The sequence below is a fragment of the Ptychodera flava genome, chromosome 12, assembly GCF_041260155.1.
Source record: "Ptychodera flava strain L36383 chromosome 12, AS_Pfla_20210202, whole genome shotgun sequence".
In the NCBI taxonomy this organism is placed as follows: Eukaryota; Metazoa; Hemichordata; class Enteropneusta; family Ptychoderidae; genus Ptychodera; species Ptychodera flava.
The window spans coordinates 17,527,979-17,553,197 of NC_091939.1; the positions used below are offsets into that span (position 1 = coordinate 17,527,979).

The 25,219-nt window shown below is 37.5% G+C and overlaps 1 protein-coding gene across 1 annotated transcript in view; it reads right to left on the reverse strand.

The window, feature by feature from the left end:
* Nucleotides 1-6,653: 6,653 nt before the first annotated feature.
* Nucleotides 6,654-25,219, reverse strand: part of LOC139145231 (MAP kinase-activated protein kinase 5-like) — a 39,624-nt gene continuing 21,058 nt past the window's right edge. The window contains exons 10-11 of the mRNA XM_070716256.1: nt 23,207-23,276; nt 6,654-12,361 (exon numbers count right to left, since the gene is read on the reverse strand). Of these exons, the coding sequence (XP_070572357.1) occupies nt 12,325-12,361; nt 23,207-23,276 (107 nt within the window). The 3' untranslated portion in view covers nt 6,654-12,324. The remainder of the gene's footprint in view (nt 12,362-23,206; nt 23,277-25,219) is intronic.

The window sequence follows — 25,219 nt, forward strand, 5'->3', positions numbered from 1 at the left end:
TTTTTTTTCAATTCTCGCCGCGTATGCAGTCGTGATTTAGCGATAGATCAAAAGGAGAAACAGGAGCAAGATAGCAGCGTTGTGATTTCAACGGCGATGTTATCATTTCCTGAAAAATGTCTTGGGTGTTCCCCAAAGAAAACATTGCAAAGAACTGCTCACGATGTCCCTGTTAAGGTGAAAAAGTGGGTGGCGGCCAATTAGCTTGCCTTTCCCGCGATTGAAATATTACGCAATACGGTATTTGTATATGCTTCACGATCGTCCATATTTTCCTTGCAATTTTATTTTGAAAGACGAGCAACCCCGTGAGGCTTCGGCCTTGGTGATGACATCGGCCATGATATAAATTACCCAGTCTTTCTACGTAAACCATGGTGAAAATGAGATGTTGGCTTCAAAGAGAAGTCAGCATAAGTTTTTATTGCATGTTCATCGTTTTATTGCTTCGTGCTGTATATAAGGAGCGTAAATCGCCAAACTCTTTCATCTTGAAATGAGCAAGTCGCCGAATCTTTGTCGAAAATCGTAAAAAGCTCCCGCAAATAACATTCAGGATTGATCGAGATGGGCGAACCCGGGCACGCAAACGGACCGACGGTTCTTATCGCCCACCCCCTGACTTGCACTGTCAGTGCGATATAAAATTTGAATCGATTTCCTCCGTAGACGACTATATTGATTCTGAATACTAATACAGAGATAAACTAAGCGTTCCCGAGCCACCAGCGAGGAAGAAAAACGCTAAATGGGGCGAGGGCATAGAAAGGTCAACATTTCACGCCATTTATTCATGACTCTGCCGTTCGGTTGAAATCTCAGATTGTATAAACAGTGTGCATGGAACCTCATACAAAGCGAGTGTAGTTGTTCTCCCGTTGACTCAAGGCTCTCAACTCTGTCGAATAAATCAAACCCTATCGCGTCGAACAGGAAAGACTGGCACAAAAGTCAAGTCAGATCTGATATGATTGCTTTGCTTTGTAATTGTAGGCTTTTCTTCGCTAAATTCTTTCTCGCGCGCAAGCTATCTGCTCATTGATCGTCGCTCCTTCACGCGAATACAGATGCCGTTGTGAGACATGCCTAGCAATTCAAACAGGGCCGTGGAGGGAAGCCACGGCAACTAGAAGCACCGACCACACTGAAAGATACGCAAGAAAATTTGCGACGAAGGCGGCATTGCTATAACGAAGATTAGTAACCCAAGGGTTAGAGACGAACACGGGAATACAGCTAAGCCTTGCAGATGAATTTCTGGGATAGGAGTGTTTTATCGATTTATATCCGAATAAAAACGAAGGCTCCCGGTCAGATTCGTATTACGTTTCTTATCTCTGCAGCGGAATGCGACAATCCGAGTGATTTAGACGTACCCAGGTCATTAATCAATATATTTATCATGGACTACCTACGTGGTTCTCAACGAAGAAAGTAAATAGCTTAGAGGAACACCGGTGCGATTGTGCCACCGCGTGTGTATGGGATGGAATTGAAAATGGCCAAGTGTTACACGACAAATTCTGTCTCTCTCTTCTCATTTTACCTTTCTTTCATGTCACATCCACCTTTCTATTCCGAATTGTTTATAGCGAGCAATAGCTAAACAAGACCGAGAGAGAGGGGGAGGGAGACAGAGACAGAGAGAGAGAAAGAGACAGAGAGAGAGACAGAGACAGACGACACAGGCAGAGAGAGCTGTCTCAGGGGAGTTTTGCATGTTTGTGTGTGTGTGTGTGTGTGTGTGAGAGAGAGAGAGAGAGAGAGAGAGAGAGAGAGAGAGAGAGAGAGAGAGAGAGAGAGAGAGAGAGAGAGAGAGAGAGAGAGAGAGAGAGAGAGAGAGAGAGAGAGAGAGAGAGAGTTGTTTTGGGGTATTTGCATGCGAAAGAGGGGGGCTTTGCTGTTTAGGGAGAGTTATACAGTAATTGTAACGATAGCATGTTGAAGTATTCTTTGAAACTCAAAGTACTACATTCGCCAAGAATATTGCACAGTACCTAACCAACTGTCAAAACAGCTATTCTCTAAGCCTTTCCAGTCGCTGCAATCAAGCAAACACTTCAATTCAACCCAAAATCATTTAAAGTGACCCGAGACTCAACAGGTGGGTGACACTTCGGTTTAATGCAAGGGAAATGCATGCGACGTCGGTATAAAAGTAAAACTGTCGGCAGACGTCAGTGGTAAGTGCAGCTAGGCATTTTTTGCGATGTTATCTTCGACAACATCTGCGCGGCAGGACTCGCTCGCTAACATGTTGTCGACATTAGACGCCACAGCATCACTTACAGCTCAATTGGTCGAGATGGCGAACGAAACCTAATCGATAAACATTCCCTGAGTTTAGCGGCGAGATTTTGTGCCCTGTGTGTCGCAAGGTCACATCAGGTCACCTGCCCATCTTTCTCTCTAGTATCATTTTCTTTTAACTTTATATCAACGAAGTCTTGCTGACAATCTGTGCCACCTGTTTGTACAGTAAAGGGTCACATTGACGACAGAAAAGAACTGAAACGCTTAGTTTAGCGATTAGAAATAGCAACAACAACAATAACAATTGTATTATTATCATCATCACCATCATTAATATTATAATTATTATTGTTGTTCTTGTTCTTGTTATTCCTGCTGTTGTTGTTGTCGTTGGTATATGCTAGTAGTAGTGATAGTATTCCATGTAGTTGTTGACATAACATGCTTTATGTAACGCATAACGTTATGCCATCCATTCAAACATTTTTTTATTTAGTTATTTATCAGACGTTAATACCATGATTTGTTTACCAGCAGGCGAGACAGTGGCATGATTTGAATAAAAAAGCACTAAATTCCGTCGTCTTAGTGACAAACAGTGGCCAAGGTCAATTCCTTTGGCACTGTAAATGGTCAAAATTTTGCCATATTTCGCCCAGGAACCCTGACAAATATGTAAAAAGTGCTGTAACAAATCCACGTCACTTAGTCGAAGTCGTCTATGCCGTCTAACATAAAAGACCGTTCATGCAGGCAAATGTCAGTAGGAACGATACCTTAGAGATGACGATACTGTAATTACCTACTACAGATAAAGAAGAATTCTGGATTTATCAGACTATCATGCAAATGGCCGGAGGGCCTGTATGTAAGCACTTTCGTGAGTTTTACTGTCAAAGCGGCGTTCATTTATTTACGCATGCGCAATACTCAGCGGACTGAAATATAACATTATACCACGGTCCCACCACAAATGTATTGAACGCAGCGTTGTAAACTTTCAGTACAATTTGCATTCAATCCAGGATGTCCAGAATAATTTCGTTGAAAAAGGCACGTTCTTTCAAATGTCAGACAGCTTCAAAGTTCAAACACATCGGAAGATCGTAAAAAAGGCTGCGATGGCCTGCCCGTTCATATTTCAGTAAAGACGAAAATCTTGCGGTTTTAAGGTAGTATGCGCCTCGAAAGTGAAAGACTTTAACTTTTGCTCAAACTCTCCCCAACGATACATTCAACCATTCTCGCACCAAATCAAGAATAAAAATCAGGGGTCACCGTGCAAAGTTTACTACTAGAGAAAATATTACATAATATTTACCGAGATTTGAAATTCAAAATGGCCGCCATCCCTGTATTAAGTGTATGGGTAAAAATAATACTTTCAATTTTCGAAAAAAATAAGACAGTGAACATTTTTCTTTACTTCAAGAGCTTTAGGCTCCACAAGTGGTAGATGAGAAAAGCATTGTAAAATTTTGAGAGTCCAAATATCTGTCCCCGAGGTGCGTGCATCTACCTATTTTGTATTTTTGCCTATTCAAATCACCTGTTTCACTAGTTACCACCGACAGCGTGAAACAAAGACAAAATTGGACTTGAATATGAAAAGGTGACCAACCTTGCACCTAATACTGCTTGGTCTCCGAGCGACCGGTTTGTTTTGTACTAGTTGAATTTGAATTGCTTCGTGATCTGAATTTTTACCGACGGTGATGGTTTAATGGAGAAAAAGCCTTTTACGAACTGTGTGTCGGGTAAGTGGGTGAGTGGCAGTTTGTTTGGCATTCAATATAACCGAAGTGGCGCGACAAGCACAGCGAGTAAGCGCCGAAACGCCGTGTAGTAGGGAACGACGCATAATTTAAGAGGCCCCGGACATTGCGGAGGACCTTAATTGCATCTCTGCCCGGATTCCCTGTAAGGTAGTCATACATAGATGTGACATAAATGAGCCGGGGAGATTGCCCTTAAGCCTTGATTGCTATGGACAACAGCCTAGTGGAGTTAAAAACCAACATCTCTGTGAAAGATTGCAATCTACCATGTTATTTTTTCACTTTTACCGACCGTTTTTCCTATTTGACGATGTTTGAGGACTTGACAGATTTTGTCGTCATCGAACTCCGTAAACTCACGCGAAGATCTTGTAAACTTGATATTCCTAAACCCTATTTTAGTCCAGCTTAACGACAAGGTCCATTGCAACGATGGCTCGCAATTAAACCCAACCTGACTAAGGTTTTATGGCAATGGCAGCCAGAAACTAATTAGGATCATGTCGTTTTTCCAGGTATCTTTGATGTTGGACGTGTTTCTCATGACAAAGTAGAGTAAGCCACCCAGTGGTTTCAAATTAACTCCGGCTAAGTTGCTCATGTACGTTGTTACACCGATACCTTGGACGAGTGACGATATCCAAACATGTAAGGCAGTGCTAAAAATAAGCCCTTTGCCATCTGTTATAATTTCCCCCTGCTTGAAAACTTGATTTCTGTTGAGAATGTACGCATCTGCCCACCTTCGCATGACTCTGATTCGAAATCGACATGACAATCAGGAGTCCATGTTGCTTTGCCAATCAAAAAAACTTGGAAGAGCCAGCCGACGCCTGGGGATTTCCAATTTCAGTCTGCCAGAGTCTAAAAGCTGATGACAGTGATGACATGGCTTACAGATCTAGGTTAACTCTTGCCCACCTTGCCATCCACGCATATCAATCAACACAATGAAATCTTAGTAGATGTAACTCTCGACAGTATCTTTCAGTTACAGTTTTGTGTTCTCTGCATCGAACTCAAATCTTAGTCGACTACTGTAGTATTTGATACTCCTGACATTTCGCTTGTCAATACAGCGTGTCTGTCCGTTTCGCACAGTGATATTATGAATGACCCAAAATCCTGCATATATCAATTGTCAACAAACTAATGCAGCTCACACGTGTATGTTCTGCGTTTACATCACAAATTCTTGACTTTAAAAATTGCCTTATGGGGGTGTACGCAGATGAAATGTTGTCGACAGACGGAACAACATCACTAAAAAATATCGTAGTTGTGGCTGCAAAACGAATCACCGTTTTAAAGGCGCAATGAATATCGGAGATGTGAACTTTTTTGCAAAGCCATCAACAGACTCACATTCGCGAAACCGTAACTTCTTTACTAATACTGTAATACTGTAAGAAATGCAGAGTTCTTGCTGAATTCAAGTTGGAGCAATCAATAAGTTAATGGTATTGTTTTTAATTTCGGAGGCTCTTAGTTTCAAAATTAAATCTGCATGAACTCGGGAGATAAATTTTAAGCTTTCACCGAGGGTTAGGTTTTAGTTCGTTGACATCTTACAAAGTAAATTGACGTGTTTATGGATGGCATCACAAAACATAAAATACATACCCTCATGCAATGGAATTAACAGTAAAAAATGATATACTGTGATGGTACGACTGTAATTACTTGATATAGCTTGAAAGTACAACTGTCTGACGTGCGCAAACGTCAGGTGTTATGCAAATCGTGACTGGTTGATAGTTTATTTGATGAGTCTTGATTGGTCGGTTTCTTTGATTGCTCTGCTTGGTAATCATCACAGGTTATAATCGTATTTCCCATCAACCCCTGTCTACTCATCCTCACTTGCAGGGAGTCCGAGGTAACTCTTAACACGTCGCGATGTGATTATTGTAATGGTCTCGCAATGACAGAAAGCCGGGTATTATTAGTCTTTCTTCGTTTGTAATGTTCTCTACTTAACCGTTTGTCTCCTTAGCCATCGCCTGCAACTGTTGATTTCCAGACCTTTTGCGTCTAAGGGTTTAAAATTGGCTAAAACATTACAAGAGATCTCGGGAGATGATCTAGGTCTTTGGATAGCAGGGTCAGAGGTGGTCACATTATGAACAGACGTCATTTTAAAACAAAAGACACTATTCTATTCAAACAATGATATTTTTTCTTCCTTGGTACCATTGTTTTCATGCAGCTAAGCTTGTATGTCTTTTTAATCTACTTTTCCAAAGCTAACCCCACCTCTGGCAAGGACAACCATTAACCCTTTCACCACAATGGTTTGGCCCAAATCCATCGTTATCAATGGTGATTGTGGACCTGCTTAAAGGGAATTGGGGGTGAAAGTCGGACAACCTCTGATAGAGCCTCTTTAAGAAAATAGTGTCGAGAAACGAAAATGTAAAATTTGTTACTCACTGCTGTCAGTTTAAGAGTGAATTGTTCGTCAAAGATTCTGTAAACTTGCCAGGAATATATACTAGGTACAACATATCATGGGTAGAGTAAAGTCAGAATTTCATCTGCGTAAAAGCAGGTTGAAACAATGTCCCTGGTGGTTTATCATGCAATTTCTCGAATAGCAATAAGATGGTAATACCTGGCAAATATGTGTCCAAAAGTATATGCATTTTATTTTATTAGCAGCTGAATTTTAGTACAACTGCAGGTGATGCATTATTTAGGTAGCAAAAATAACATATCATAACATTTCTAAAAATCCCATGTCTTTGGAAGGAATTATTTCTACATTTCTACACATGGGAGGGGAAAAATTTAACATACTTTTACCTGTAAATTCAATTATTGGTATGCAAGAAGCACAGATACACAAATGTGTTTCTTCTAATGCAATCATTGTAATGTCTGACAAAGTATGCGGACTTTCTTGCAAGATTTCAAAAAACTATGAGAAGTTATACATTTTCTCAAGGACAGCTCTAAAACAATTACAAAATTCACTCAAACAGAATATCAGGCCGACAACACGAACAATGTTGTTTCTGCATAATCTGGGCATTTTTCCACCAGAAGGGAGACAACGACATGTACGTTTTGTTTTTGTTTTTTTGCTGAGCTGGTAATTCCAAATTTCTGTATGGCCCTCTCTTGACAGTTACAACGCTTTTCACCCAAACAGGGTAAAAGCACACATCTGGAAAGACATGCAATCACCCTCCTTAACAAACTGTTACAATGTATTAAAACATCTGCATGTGGTTACACTGTAAATTATCACCTTGGAAAAACGGATACATTGTATTTACTAACAGAGTCAAACAAAGTACTTAGACCCCAAATTACTCAAAGTGTACCACACGTAGACTTTTGTGACACATTTTTTAAAAAAAATGTTGATTATGTTGATTTCATTGTTTTCATCAGAGCTTTTGCAATATTTGAATGAAATGGGTTGTATTTGGTAATGCCCCTTTGTTGTTTATCTAATTTTAGACTTTTTTGTGCAAATTAAAATTTGAAAATGAGGTGCCATTTGGCAAACACAGTTTAAAGCGTCTCATTTTCTCTGTTGTGGATCTTTGCTACTAGCAGATGCAAAAAAATCAAAGGGGCCAGATTATGATGATGTGAATCCTGACCAGAAATACAACTTTTCATCTTGTGGCCATAACAAACTAATTAAACCCAATTACTTTTGCCTGGACTGGGTAATTGAAGGCTAATTTACATGTGAAAAGAGTGATTTTATATGTTACAAATAAATCGTATGCACTTAGAAGGTAGAAATATTTTTGCATTGTCTGCTAGCAATTTCTTATGAAAACTACATCAAATCAAAATACTGTTACACAGGTATTTGCAACTTCTAGTCTTATGAAAATCACACAAACAGGTCAGTCTTCATAAATAACAATTCTGCCTTCACATTTATTCAAATGTTTGCTATTTTGAATACTGCTTCCCGGGAGTTATTAAAATCCATGTTGACGGACAGAAAGACAGACAAACAGATGACAAAGTCAGACGGATTGTGTGCTATGGGCTGAAAGCCAGGAGGAAAGACTTGCCAGATGTTAAGAAGGATTAAAGAGATGACAGGGCATATGGAAATGCTAACAATCAAATATTTTGACAGAGATCATCTCAGTCACTGCCCCTAGCTAACGCATAAATCCTCCAATTGTAAAAGACATCACTTTGCTAATTTCACATAACAGAGAGAAAAAAAAATCCTGTCTACATTATCGGGAAGATTTCAATGGTTACTGGACTGACAAGGGTGACATTTGCAGAATAGAGAATTACAAGTCTCATAAAGTATCTGACAAAAATGTATTTACCCAGCTTATAGGTAGTGAACGACTTTGCTAATTTCTAAACTAAAATCGGGTTAAAGCCCTTCACCCCTCAACGAGAAAACCAACAAAACTATCTGCAAAATGATGCTGACAGCTGTGCTTTGTGTCTCTGATGCAAATGTAATTGTGTATGCCGAGGACCATGTCGTTGGACGTGTTTTCCTCTAGTGTTATTGCCTGCCATAAATCCTGAACTTTTTTAATATTTCAGACCGTGAAGAGTGACATATATTACTGTTTAACTACCTGAGATGACTAAATTGCCTGCGATTCAGCCGCTTGTTTTCACCAACGACCACGCTGTCACACACTCGTAAATCAACAGCCGAGATGAAATCAGAATAAAAGAGGAATGCTCGTAACAAATCATGTTTTTTTGTACTCAGTTGCCAGCGGACCATTTCCATGAGCAATCCATTATCATTGTATTGCTGGATCATAAAAACTGTGCATTAGAAATTCCCTAAAGTGAATGACACTATTTAGGAAATAGGTACTTAAGTGCTTTTCCCCCCTCTTCACATTTCCTATTGAGGATATCAACGACAGTAAAACTAGTGGTGTTAAGTTAATTCATTTCATTTATGTAAATCCCTGATGACCCTGTGGAGACTGCAAATTGTTTACTCAAGAGAGTAACATGCCTGAAAACTGTACAAAACACAAAATTACTGTTTTTCATGTCATATTGTAAAGCACGTAAATGAATACCGAAGTAGATTTTCTGGACAAAGAGGAGACAACAAGATCTTTCAAAAAAAGTAGGCCATTGTCATATCTCTGCATCATCCTCAATTAACTAGGTAAGTATGACTGCTTTTAACACTTTGACCTCTGACCTTTGACATGTTGATGTCAGCTGCTCACGGGATGATGAAGTTCACTTGCCAGGCAACATTAAAACTTTTAAGTTTCAGCCCACTCTTTATAGTATGTAATACATTTTGGACATTTCAGTCGATCTCACATTAAATTTCACTTTATGTAGTATTCAAATTACCCTATATTGTGAATTGACTGTTTTATACAGGAAATAAATCCATGTTTTGCTTCCCATGATGCATTGCCACAGTGCTGGTTGTTTCAGCAGCAAATTTATGGCAAAAGTTACAGAAGCAGCTCTCTAGCTCTCACTGACAACCAAGTATGTAATATCTATCACCTCTGGCAGATGACACAGGGTTAATGATGCTGTGACTTTCAAATTGGCAGTAATTTGTGATGGAGAAGACTGTCAACAAATATCAGGGAGAATAAAGATGACACATCACAGGAGGGAGCACAGAGAAAATTAACAACTTTTACAACAAATCTTCCTGAGCATTTCCAAACCAAAAAATACACTATTTGAAATCACACTTTTTTATCATGAAAATGAAAACTTTATAAATTTTTGAAGAAGAACAAAATCTTATCAAACGCAGTCCCACTCCACTGATCTGATGCTCCACTCCTGAATAAACTCCATTGCACGTGTGAAATTAGTCTCCATGACGATAATTCCACCATAATAAATTCAATTGCCAAAATCCTCTCAAGCATAATGTAAGATCTCAATTACCATGGAAACAAGCCAGAAATCCTGTTATAACTTTCTTCCATGATACTTTACAATGTCATTGTTGATTGGGTATCAAAGATACAAGGAATGTTACATCATTCTTTGTTGTCTCTCTAATCAACAAGGTCCTGCATTAAAATTAGTGATTTATAAAAACTTGCTGATGCGTTTTACTGTCACAAGTGTATGAAATTGCATTGTGGGTCATGAAATTTTTGAATAATTAGAGAAAAAATAATTTTTCCAAATCAGTGACCATACCCATTCCAACTCATTTCAAGATTAAAAATGTTAAAACTATATCACCTATTGTACTCAGGTAGATTAACCCTTTGAGTGCCAAAGTCTATTTTTGTCCCCTTTATAAAATAAACTCCAGCCAATTTTTCCCAGATTTTTGCCAAAATTTTGAGAAAAAACTGTAGTCAATGAAATGTGATATCCATTTGGTCCAAAATTATCAAAAAATTACTGAAAAATAGATAAAAATTGATAAAATGTCGCACTAAAATTTTCGATGAGAAAAAATTACAGTGCTCAAAGGGTTAAAGACGGGAAATGCACGGATATTGTACCTAGAAATATTTCAAATTGTTAAAAATTATGTCAAAAACTACTTTTTCATCATTCACTGGAATGCAGTAGCAATGAAACCTACACATGCCTTGGATGTGAACGCTGTAACAAAATTCAGATCAACAGTGAGTTAATGTGTGCAAGTTCATTCATTCTCACCGAATCTCACTTTTCAAAACAGTTCATGATCTGCCGCGAATACCAATGCTCAGTGCACAAATCATGCAATTATCCACGCAAAGTAATGGAACTAAACCCTGAATAAACTGAAGCCTGCGGCAAATTTGTTTTTCAAATCTTAAGAAATTCAAAGTCTGGCCATAATTTCAGATGAATGAACTCCGAGGGCTAGGCTCGTTGCATATAAATTGTCACTGCATATCAGAGCTTTTCCAATTTTCTCACTGAGCTGTTGAAAGACTTCCCCCGAAACAAAAACCAGTAATGATGAGAAATCGGTTTACTTCTCTGACTTCCGTGACCTCAACATTCTTCCACTTCTTGCAAATACCGTTTAAAAGATCCTGGTAATTAATGCAGTAAAATGGCGCCATCTCTGGGAAGATCACAGGGGTGAAATACATCAAATGCGATGTTAAAGTGGCGAAGTAATTTTACAATCTCTCTAGATCACATAAAAAATTTAACCTGTACTATTTGTGAATACCTATGTACTGCAGCCCTTAAGTAATACAAAACCAAATGGATTGACAACCGTTTTAGGGGCAATACACTTTACGATTTACTATGATTGAATTACATCATTCATTTTGCAAGAACACTGAAGATAAATCCTTTTTATGATAGAAATAACACACCCAGTGACCATGTTCTGCCATATCAGATTTTGCATGTGTACCTAGTGACTTGTGTGCTTTTTTAATCTTGTCTGCACAAATACCATTCAGGGTAACATGTGTTGGAAAATTTACCCTTTGAGTGCTGTGCCTTTCCACCAAATTTTAGTGCAACATTTTAAAATGTACCAATTTTTTTGAATTTTTCTGTTGATTCTAATGATAATTTTGGACCACATTCACATCACTTCTCATTTGCAACAGTTTTTGATCAAAATATCTGGAAAAATCTGAAAGATATTGTCTGAATCTGGAAAAATTTGTCTGCATATAATTTGTGAAGGTGACAAAAATTGACTTTGGCACTCAAAGGGTTATCAATTAATTAATACGATGTAACAATTGTCTCTGGTATTGCCATGAGACAAAAACTCACTGGGCTATCCATCCAGAGTGCACTTTTCTCGATGTGCTTTCAACTGTTTTGCACTCAGAAAATTCAACTGCCCTTCAACCCTATTGTCCAATGAGAAAAATTTTCTAATGGATTTTTCTTGTTGTAATTCATAAAATAACACAACATGTCATGACAGACGATGTTCAAGTACTCCTGTCAGATCTGTCTGTCAAAATATAACTTCATGTCATTAACAATGCAACTTTTACCATGATTCATATATCTGTTGAAAAATTTTCAGTGTTCCGCCAAAAAGCACAAATGCTAACAATCTTGGCATATTATTATGTAAAACTTTCATCTACCATAAATAAAATTTCAAAATTTGCATACTTTTACTATCAAATGCTCCTATTTTCTCTTTTTGGGGAATATTTTTCTTTTCAGATACCATCTTCAAGATTCCATCTTCAAACATACAGCATGCAATGTCCCTGGTGTTGAGTTGGTATTGTGCAAAGTCTTGGTATTGAGAATCGCAGCTTGATGGTCAGAAGTCTGAATCAGAAGCCGACTCGTGTAAATGATGAGACAGAGTTGTCAGAATTCAACGACTTGGCTGCGTTATTTACGTCTTCTCGGTATGAATCCTCGACGTCAGGGCCCTGTGGAGATGGTTCAGATAAAGATACATGAGCATTGGGATTAAGTGAAAAAAATACACTCTGCATAAGGTATCCCTTGTGTTGGTTAAACCAATATTGGACCACTGAGAGTTCCAAAGCCCACATCTTTGGTCATATAACCCATTTCCAACAACTGGGACGTGTCTTCCATGCTCACATGTAGCCCCTACAGATCAAACAACTTACCCCAATGTTGATAAAGTCCTACTAAATTATTTCAAATGTCAGACTGAAAAACCTGACTAAATCACAGTTGGTTGGACTAGAAACAGGTAATTTTACATCCATAGAAAATAAAACCCTGTTAAAAACAGGCTTGATTTGTAATCTGATGCCAATCAAGTTTCTAACTTGAAAGCTAATGACAAATATTTTTCAGAAATAGTCTGATTTTTTTCCAAAGGAGTAAAACTGTCATACCCAAAGAGTACTTCCAAAAACAGAAGGATATTAAAACAAACTGAGACAGAAATACTGACAAAGTAGATCACATGTTATCACAGTAATATGGACAAATTCATACTCTAAAAATTGATTTTTCATTCATATATTTTAGAAATCATTTCTAAAACATGAACAACTAAAACCTTGAAAATGATGGGAAGACTGGAAAACAGACTTTAAATTGAGAAAAATTTTATAGGTGCATATGCCATTTTTACACATGGTTTTATGGGCACAAGTTTGATTGTGCTGGGATACACATGCAGCCAGTAAAACTCCACTGCTGTATGATGTTAAATATATATACCTATGGTGTACACTGATAAATATTTATACCTGTCTTGATGCTTTTAAATATATACCTGTCTGGGGACATGAATTCCTACGCATTGAATTATTTTAAAAGAGCAACTGTACATGATTGCCATTGATATAGGTGAAAATGGTAAACTTCAGATTTCTGTTGCTCTAAAAGGGCAGTTGGGGAGAGAGAGAGAGAGAGAGAGAGAGACAGAGAGAGAGAGACAGAGAGAGAGATAACTGAGCTGGGTCATTCTATAACCCTACAAAGTTTGAATAGACCTTGCCACACAAGTAGAGAAAAAATTTGAACTACAGGCAGCAACTGTGTGATGTATGATGTGTCAGGAATAGTTTATTTTTAGGAGAAAAGATCAGATTCAATGCTTGTTGCTCCGTCTCTTTATTCTCACAGTGAATAATTGTTACAAAAACTGACCCGACAAATGAAAGAGTACTGGAATAGATATTTCACAGAAAATATGATTGATACTGAATTAATGCCAAGTGGGAAGCGGCTGACATAAAGCAAGCTACTAATCAATTCTAGAAGTGCTTTCCTGTGGAATCCGTAACCATATCATATGCCTGAACATGGAGCAGGCATCCATCAAAGAAGTGATTTTGAATCTGACAAGGGTGATTAAAAAATATCTTGTACTTTTGAGTTATTCCAAATGCGTGGGTCAGATTACTCTGCCTACAGTTTGTGAAGAGACTTCTATGGGTTTGTTAGCACCACGCATCGGCAGCTTCCTGGTCGGTCAGACCGTGGGCAAAATTGTGAAAGAAGAATTGTAAAGAGAGCAGGGTGCCGCAGCTCTTTCATTGCTTTTTGTTCTCTCCATCTATATGCTCTATGTTTTCCATTGTGGAAAAAATTTTCCTTCCTGGAAATCTTACACTATACTTATAAGAACTTCTGAGATCTACTTTCTTCATGTAAGATATGCAACACCTTTCCAATATTCAAGATGTTACATTCTCCTGGGGTTATTTTTCCATTATTGAGCTGTCTCCCTTTTTGAATAAATGAATGACAAGCATATTTAGCTACTTTTTTGCTCTGAGACACATGGTCTGCTTGATTTTGATAATACAATGGATACAATAAATTCATATATAGTGTGTGTGATACACTGGGAGCATGTGAAAGTAAATGCAACCCCCCTCCCCCCATAAATTGAGTATTCTTGCATTCCCTGCACACCTCTTTTTCGATACAGTGGCCCAAATTTGTTATGGAAAACAATTAGGCTGTGCTATTATCATTTCATAGTCCCCACGGACACCGTCCGGGGGGACTTATAGGTTTGGTCATGTCCGTGCGTGCGTGTGTGCGTGCGTGCGTCTGTGTGTGCGTCCGTGCGTGCGTGCGTCCGTCCGTTCACGCAGATATCTCAGAGACCCCTTAAGCGATTTCATTCAAACTTAGTACGAGGATTATCACCTATGCCGTACATATGCACGTCGATCTGTTTTACGATCTGATTCAATATGGCCGTCTGGCAGCCATTTTGTTTCCTGTATTTGATGTTGGTGCGTATGTTCACGCACATTTCTCAGTGATGCTACGAGCGATTCCATTTAAACTTGGTACATAGATTACTCTATATGTTATACATATGCACATTGATTTTTGTTTTGATCTGGTCTAAAATGCCTGCGTGGCGGCCATTTTGTTTCCTATATTTTACGACTGTGCGGGCGTTCACGTAAATTTCTCAGCGATACCGGGCGCAATTGCATTAAAAGTTAATACCTATATTAATCTCTATCACATATATATACACGCCGCTTTTTGTAATGATTCGATCATAAATGGCTGTGTGACGGCCGTTTTCTTTCCTGTCTTTGATATCCATCCACAGGGTCCCCAGGTATGATCCACAGGGTCCCCAGGATGAAATTAATATTAATGCTGTGTCTATGCACAGGGGCTTATGAATGCAGATATCTGAGATATTCCTGTGCCAATTCTTTTTAGTCCCCACTGACACCGTCCGGGGGGGACTTATAGGTTTGGTCAGGTCCGTGTGTCCGTGCGTGCATGCGTCCGTCCGTCTGTTCACGCAGATATCTCAGAGATGCCTGGAGGGATTTCGTTCAAACTTGGTACAAGGATAGTACCCTACCTCATACAGATGCACGTCGATTTGTTTCACGATGCGATCAAATTTGGCCGCGTTAGAGGACTTTTTAGTTTACACCTCCATAGACTCCCATGTATCCTATAAGGCTGTTCTCCATAGACTCCCATGTACCGGTATACGGCCAAGAAAAATAAAATTTAGTTTCTCATCGTATTCATATTGCAAAAAGGATGCAGTGACACAGTTTTTAGTCCCCACAGATAAAGTTCAGGGGGCTTATAGATTGGGTCATGTCCATCCGTGAGTCCATCCGTTCACGCAGATATCTCAGACACTTTGACAAAATGTTATGTGACCTTGGTGACCTTTGACCTCAAATATAAATATTTGTCCATAACTCAGTAACCACAAGTGCTAAACCTTTCATATATAGTATGATGGGACACCTTATGATGCCACATATTGTACCTCATTAATTATGTGCATATCTAATTTTGAGCGAGCCAATAGAGCTAGAGGTCTGATTTTTGGTATATAGGGATAACTTAGCAATACAATTTTTCTGACAAAATGTCACGTGACCTCAATGACCTTTGACCTCAAATATACATATTTGTCCATAACTCAGTAACCACAAGTGCTACACCCTTCATATTTGGTATGATGGGACACTTATGACGCCAAATATTGTACCTCATTAATTATGCACATATCTGACTTTGAGCGAGCCAATAGAGCTAGATGTCTGATTTTGGTATATAGGGATAACTATAGGATAGAAATTTTTTGACAAAATTTCATGTGACCTCGATAACCTTTTACCTAAAATACATGTTTATGTCAAAAATAAGTAACCACAAGTGCTATGTCCTTTATATTTAGTAGGATGGGAGACCTTATGAAAACACATGGTTAACCTCATTAATTATGCGCATATATAATTCTGGGCAAGCCAATAGAGCTAGAGGTCTTGATTTTTGCATATAGGGATTAATTAGCAATACATTTTTTTTTTCAAAATGTCACATGACCTTGATGACCTTTGACCTTGATTATACTTATATATGCATAACTCAGTAACCACAAGTTCTTTACGCTTCAATTTGATAGGATAATAGACCTTAAGATGACACATCTTGTACCTCATTTATTATGCGCATATGTATTTCTTGGCTGGCCAATACAGCTGGAGGTCTGATCTTTTTTCCCGATTTAGAACCATAACTTAGACATGCCTCTTGTTTCAAATTGGGAACATGATATAGACCTATGTGTCCATAGATCTGAACGCCACACTCCAGTGATACTTCTTAATGACCACATTTCCCTGCCCCATCAAGACTAATACTCCTATTACAAGTGGGGACTATGTCATTGTCAATGACTTGTCATTTCATGGTTAAGAGTAAGGTATGGTGTATGACATAGTTATACATGTCTTATACATGTATACTGTCAAAATTACAATATTTTGTATGTTTATGTGTAATTACTGATGACACCAGCATATCATGGGACATAACAAAACAAGTCCTGTTCACTGGTTAGCTGGTAAGTCTTAATGTGGCCTTTCGAGAGTGACCCTTTCCCCTCTCCCTCAAATATTTCAAGAATGCACAATATACACAGACTACATTACATCGTAATCACTGTGGAAGTTGAAATTAATATTTTATTAGAATAATAATTATGCACATAAAAATTTTGTAAAAATCATATGATTTTTGTTTGAAACCAATAAACAAGCATTATTGATGTCTGCTCAAATGATGGCAGTGAATGGGATTATCAAACAGAGGAAAGTCATAAACACTTAAGTGGATTTTACGCGACTTCCGTTGGTTTTGAACTGTCATTTCTGCAGATTCCGGCTCTGCTCGCCAAGGGCACTCTCTAATGGAAACACATTTGGATTCCTCACAGCCTGTGTTGAAAGAACCAATTTTTCTGATCCTGTTCCATGAAATTAGAACACAAAACACGGAGAGTGTAACCTGGCCATGATGAATATGACAGTTAATGTGATGGACTGTGAGATAGATTGAAAGTCTGATTCAGTGATATTATCTCAAAATAGTCTGATTAAATAAGGTACTGATGGCTATTAATGTCCTATGCAACTTTATTAGACAAATCCCGCTCTGCCATGATATGTACTCGGTTGAAATTCAATCAAAATGCAAATTTGATTCATTTTTTCCCCTAACATCAAATTATTGCATTATCTTGCACTGTGCACTTTCTGATCATCAACAAGATCGCTCTAGTGTGAAATTAACATGACTGAAATGACAAAAACAAATAAACGAAGAAATAGGATTTACAAAAAAGCAAGTTAGACAATCACAGTGGTTTCTGCAGGTTTTTCTAGATAGGGGGAATGTCCTTGAAAGTCGGGGAGGGGGAGAGGGTTCTGATTGAGGGGGACCACTATAAAATCAAGTTATGCAAATTAAAGCTTTTCCAGGTATTGGATGGCAAACTAAGGTTATGTAGCATGGATAAAATACAAAATTAAAGACAGTCTCCAGTTTCTTGTTCTTGTCCAGCTAGTAAATGTTAAATATCAGAAGCCTACACAAATCATTCACACTTCATTCACATACGTTCAAGCAGTGTTTTAATCTGTAGGCAAACTCAAGTAATGGTCTTTCAGCTTTAACACATCTTACTGCAGAGTGGAAGCTAATTTTGTCATTTTACTTTGGCTTGGCAGATAGGTGTTGTGTGAGCTATGAGATGTTACATCATATGCAGCAACCATGGTGTGGAAAGCCGCAATAAACACTGTACACACATCAATATCGCAAGATCCAATTGTAGAGGGTGGGCACACGGCACACGATTGTATTTATTATAGAGGGGTGTTATTTAAACAGGGGGATAATGGATTTGTGCAATCAGGCATTCTGGTTAAAACGCTGCATTCCAGTCGGGACAGATTCATACAAATGCCATCGCTGCTTTCACAAACTACAATTGAATACAATGACGGTAATGCTATGTGAGTCTGCTCTCCCACTCATGTTGCTATTGTCAGAAACTATCGATCACTTCTCACTGAAGCGAATTCGAAGCCACAACAAAACAGCTCATTGAGCTGCTCAGCCTTGGTTAAACCATCATGTTATGAAGTCTATGGTCGGTGTTGGTGAAGCGAGTAAACTTGAAAAGACAATCAAATTAACCTGATCAAAAATTTTCATCTTTCAGAGGATGAAAAACTTTTTATTTCCATGAAAGAATACTGGTAAGGGAGCATTGTTATTGACCTCAATACTAAAACCAGGTCTATGGTTATTAATGGCCATATATATAAACCCACAATGATCCTACTTTCACTGAACTTTATTTTGCAGGAAGAAAAAAAAATTATTTTATTGGATAGGAGAATAAACATTTTTTAAACACTGCCATCTCTTCACCTGTTTACCCACAATTCCCTGTGAACAGGGCCACACTGACCATTGATAATGATAGGTTTGAGCCAACGTGCGGTGGTTTGAAAGAACAGAAATACCATGAAGACTGCGTTCCAAAATGACTGAAAGTTTCAATCCATAAATGATAAAAATTTGACTTGTTCAGCTTTCTAGTCTATTTGCAGGAAGAAAACATTCATTTTATTGCTGAAAAAATATAAAATGTCCATGAAATATTGGAATAAACGAAAAGTACCCTCATGCTGTGTAGACCTGTTAAAAATTGTTGCACTGTGACTATCTATGAGCCTGACAATAACAACAATCCTACTGTTTCAACATTCTATTCAATTTTTGCAATTTTTTTGTGTAGTACTAAAAAAAGAAATTACTCATCATTTCATAATATTTTTTACAGAAATGAAGAAATTAAAACAAAGGCATAACAGATTTATTTTTTAAAGGAAACATCTACTTTTCTGCATGTAAATAAACTTGACAAATTTGCAAACCAAGGAGGGAGTTCAGGTACTGAAAAAATACAAGTCCCTTCTTATAAATAACATGAATGATGAGGATCTTGAGCAAAACTCTTCATTCCCATATAAAAATATTGATGTCTCCAAGGAACATTTAAAAATCTCCAAGGTGGAAAAAACGTGGGCGGCAACTTATAAGCTGTAATTGACTGGGAAGACATGTTCCGATTCCTCTCAGTAGAGATTTGTGAAACAAGATTTTTTCATTTGCAGTCTCACCGTTCCACAACGAAGCAATCACCATTTACTCGACTTGATGAGCAATATTTTCCAACCAATTCACTTTACCGGCTAACTTTTCTTTCTTATTTAACTTTATTACTGCCTCATATGAGGATGGGGAAAAAAAATCCACGACAAATTAGTTACATGGGGAGAGTTGCTAGCCAAATCACTTACATTGACGTCAAATCATTGCCTCTTCCCTGGTACTGACCACCTCGTGTGTGACCTTTGACCTTGTAATGCCTTCAACCCGCCAGACACCAATATCGTACATACACGGAAGTCAGCTGCTTTCAAAAAAGATCATTCCATAATCTGGGTTTAACTACCAGGTGATATTTAAGTCTAAGCTCGCCTGCAAACAAAGACACAACCTATGACCCCTGCATGTAACAAACCACACTGATTGAGTAGTCATCCTGACGTCCCTACGTCATGAGAAAATTCATATTTATATCACAAACTCATTACACTAGATTATCAAAACTTTTCTTGTTCCAGTAACCCTGACATCTGCACACCCCATCAGCAGATTATTTTATTTTCACATGACAATCACAAGTAAAAAAATGATTCTGTGCCTCGCAGATGGCTAATGAAACATATTCAAGCGGCGACTGGAATTTGACGGAATATCCAGGTAACTTGATCACATCCATAGAATTTCTTGATGTCTTCATCACTGTAGCTGCCATAACGACATAATACTAGCTCGTTTTCTGAGAAAGTGCTGACTGTTACACACCAGCTATACACACACTGGAGCTATTATCGGTAAATCTGCCCGACGCTCTCATCAACACATAGACAAGATGAAAATAAATGTCCCTCTCAATTTTCACAGAACTGTTGCCATTGTTGCGGCTGATCACATTTGTGGCAACCAAAGTAGAGAGTCGGGCAAGAGCAAATGGTGTTAGAAGACACACAACAGATAACCAATTATTGAAATCTTTTACGGATTGCAATATGACACTGAGATTAGCTAACCGGAAATCCCTATTTACCGAAAAACCTTCCATTGAAATTCGCATTGTCAATATTAATACAATTTCTCCAATAACCACACACCTTGAAATTGAAATTTTACATGAGATAGTACTGTATTAGCTTGATATTCACATGGTCAATTTTTTTTGTATTTATCATTAAACACATGGTCATTTTGTTACCAGAATGTTTGAGTTTCCCGTTATCATCAGTTGAAAACATAGGGCCAAAGTCCCTGAAGCTACTATAGACATGGATACAAATTGAGTATTTCCTGACTGTATGAAATTATCTCACTAAGGTCATCCTAGGGACATGTAAACCAAATATTAAAGCTGTCTGACCAGCAGTTTTGAAAAACAAGCGACTCAACAGTTGACAGAGCTTTGCTGTGTTATGTAGAGAATAACCTTTTGTGACACATGTATTGATGAAGAAGGTGGATATCTTTGATAACTCATTTCAGGATGGTCTGACCAAAAAGGGAAAAAAATTCTGTAAAAATACAGATTTGCATATTTCATCACACTATATTAGTCTATAATAGCAAATAAACGAGAGTTACCAAGACTTGCTTAAATTAAGATTTACATCATAAAAAAACAGCATATCTGTCAGGTTATAAAGAATCTTGAGCTGGTTATCTTTAATATCAGTATTTTCATCCTATTAACCAAGCACATTTTAACTTTCAAATTAACATTGTAAGTAAGTTCTGTTGAATAAGTTGAGACTGTACGTACTCAGAGAAAGCACACTGAAGAGACAAATGTTTGAAACTTAAGAAGTTCAAGGTCATCAAAAGCATTATAAGGAATCATGTTACACTTTCATTGCACTGTTTACACAGATTGCATAAGTGCTATAAATAGCACATGAGGAATCTTACAGCCCAGCTTTACCATAAAAACCCCATCACTTTGACCACTCTTTTAATTGACCACTCTGTTTTTTTCCTCAAAAGTAATCTTATTTTAGCCTTACCAAGTCAACCATAAATGGAAATTAGAACTTTCTCTATCTCTATTTATTTGACTACCCTATCATGACAAACTATTATGAGCAATTTCTTTAAGATAACATAAATGGTGGTTCAGAATATATCAAAGTTGGGATTCAGGAAAGTTGCCTTTACATGTTTTCATCCTCCAAGATGGTAAGCATTTCACTATGAACTGTCAAAAAAAGTTGAACTTTCTGATAATTCCACACTAAATTATTTTGGCTTTGATGATTTCCTAATTAATTCAATTATTTAAAATCATATTAATTATTTTTTTCTGGGTGAATTGATAGGGTTTATACAGTACAAGAATTCCATACAATATAAGTCAAATTTGACCAAAAATGACAAAAAATTCCTTAAAAATACACATTTGCATATTTCATCACAATTTGAACAAATCTAAGTTGGGTTATCCCTAGGGACCCGTATATTAAATAACAAAGCTCTCTGACCAGCGGTTATGAAGAAGAAGATTTTTTACCAAAAACACCTTTTTTGGCATTAATTTGCCTATTTTCAACAATATCACAAAATTAAAAAAATACTTTCTCAAAATCATATTTTTCATCTACACAACAAATATCAAATAAGTAAGTACTGCAGTTCTCAAGATATTTGAGTGGACGGACGCCTCACAAACGGACATACATACATACATACATACATACATACAGACTGACGACGGACGCCGGACGGATACCCATCCCAATAGCTTCTATAGACTATAGTCTATAGTAGCTAAAAACTCAGATGTTGGTATCAGTGAATTTATTAAACCTTTCTGCTGTAAAAATCAAAGGTGAAAATATGAAAATTGTGAAAGTTTACAAATTTCTTATTATGAAAGTTTAAAAATGTATTACTTGATTAGAAAAAGAAAATTTAAGTGTTATAAGTGGTTGTAAAAAATAATATTGTCGGTGGCAATGTACAAGGCCATAAACTTAACCTTTTCAGTGCTGTAATTTTTCCCACCAAAATTTTACTCCCACATTTTGCCAATCTTTATGAATTTTTCTGAAATTTTTTGATAATTTTGGACCAAATGAACATCATATTTCATTGGCTACAGTTTTTTATCAAAACTTTGGCAAAAATCTGTGAAAATTGACTAGGGTATATTTTGTAAAGGGGAGAAAAATTGACGTTGGCGCTCAAAGGCTTAAACAATGTGATGTATACAAGAGCGTTTGTGTACATATTTAGGAAAGGTTGGAGAGGTTATCCCGCACACAAATGGAATTTTAAATTTGAATTTGCAGCGCTAACGTTTGCACAAGATTGGTTTTGGTGGAGAGGATGGTGTCACCGTTAGGTCATGTAGGCTTTAATTCGAGGGGAAAGTAAACCGATGATGTTGAGATTGATAAGACACACGAGCCAAATGAGACTCGATTTCAGCTTGCAGCCATCATCAACTCGACATCAAAGCCCCAGATGGTCAAAATACGCTGAAGATGTTTTCTGATACAGCCTCAGGGCAGATAGCTAAGAAGTGTGTCATTTCTACAACAGCAACACGCACACAGTCAAAACCCTTTTACAGTACTATATAGTTAATGGATTTCTTTAGAGGTCAAAATGACCTTGAAAATAAAATAATTTTTTTAGATATTCCAATGAATTTTAATAGGTACCAGCCTCTTAAAAAGAACTGATTTTCTAAAATTGGTGGATAACGATTTTATAGTCAGATTAATAATAAATTTGCATAATTTGAATAAATATAGATTTCAATATCATTGTTGAATAACAAGATAAAGAGAAACTGATAAATTCATCGAATACAAAAAAGTTTCACTTGCCTATCTTCAACGATTCTAGAAATGTACTCAGCTAGTTTGGACCGGTCGACGCGTTCTGTAAATTTTTCCCCTGCAAGAGAAAAAAGCACATGTAGGTCAAATGACGATTTACGTGTGATTTGAGATACGTATGTCAGAAAGTGTGTCAAAGAAATATTGATTAATGCTCGGCACTGCCAGAAATATCGCTTGATAAAATGTTGGTTTAGAAATAGAAGAATTAGTTCATCTAAAATGGATACTTTGTAACTGTAGTCAGGCTTTGATGCACACAGAAATGTGTCACACACAGTTGTGAGCTCACGATATACAAAAAAGATATCTGCGATTACTAATCTGGCTCTTTTGGGTCAATATGAAAGAACAACATGAAGAAATCCATAATCCTGATTGATTTTTTACATGTGTTTTATTGTGATATATGTGCAGCATATTGTAGGAATATCACTTCGCTCAGAAATTTCAATCGTACAAATTTGAGAGCACTACTGTAGTGCATTAGACAGACAAATGTTGAAAAGTTGACCCCAGCAGCTGATCCACTACAGAAAACATTTATCTCAGGATACACTTCGCATCAAAATCTGCTTTGAAATCATTTCCCGTATCACATTCCTGTTTGCACAATGGTGGAAAATGTATGGCAAATGAATATTTACTGTCTGGCACAATGCTGACCACAGTTTCCAAGCAATTAAATCTCAGGTATTTTTTGCTTCTGGCAGACCATATTTTTGGAGAAATGACGCATGACAGATGACAAGAAGGAATCTTGTAAATTATTCAGAAGTACTTCAGTACTAATACTGATTCCAAAGCTGACACGAAGAGGACCTTCAAGTCTTGCGGCAGATTGTTTTAGGATTACAATACTGTTGCTGATTCCAATGCCGACGTAGAGAGGCCCTGACCTGATGCCCTGCAGCAGATTTTAGGATTACAATACTAATACTGATTCCAACGCTAACATGAAGAGGACCTTCTTGCCTTGCGGCAGTTTTTATGATTGCAATACAGCTGCCGATTTTAATGCCAACACATTGCACAGCATGTTTTGTTGTTTTATCCCCTATGCCTGACACTGGCAAAGATAACATTCATCAAGAACATTTCACATAATTCCATCTGGAATATTTTTAGCACCACTGTCACCCAGATAGGAAAATTTCTTATAATTTTTTCCATAAAAAATACCCAATGTGGAATATCAGACACTCTGGAGGATGTTTTGCATATCTGCAATACACAGTGGAGCTGGGATTTGGTTGAGAAACAATGTGACTGCGCTCATATGGGCAAAGGGAGCTATTATAGACGCAAACCATCCCAGATGGTGATAGGGAGATCTTATCACACTATGAGGCCGAAAAAAAATTGTGCTGTTCCGATAACCTGACCTACCCTATGTTTTACCTGCTGACCCTAAACTTTTTAGGGCTACGTGAACACGGAAATAAAAAAAAAGAAAGAAAAAAAAAGGTAAAATTACGCATTCATTACTTGGCATTTGATTTTGGCTTAAACGAGGATGTCTTTTGTTTTTATTCCTTTTATATGTACGATACATTTTTCTGGAAATGTTGTGGCCAGTGTTTGACCGCCCTGAACCCCTGAAAAATGCATATTTAAAAATAAAAACATTTCGGAAAGAAAATCCCTGCCGACCTACCTACCCTATTTTTGAAAACCATGTAATCGGAACAGCACAATTTATTTTTTCGGCCTGATAAGGAGTATCCTCATTTCTACAGACATCATTTTTTGAGAAATAGTCTGAAACCTCCCCTTTTCCAGTAATTTTTTTGGTAGATACAATAAAAGGATTTGGAAAAGTAAATCAAAACGTGCAGGTTTACAGACAGGCAGACAGCTTTGTCTAAATTTTTGTCAGCGAAAACTAACGCCTGTGCATGCAATCATACAAGGCCAAGTGAAACAGCTGTTGAGGCAATTTCTCGATCAACACCATTTTGGGTTTATACTGAATCTGCCTGTTTGAGAGTATTGAAACCT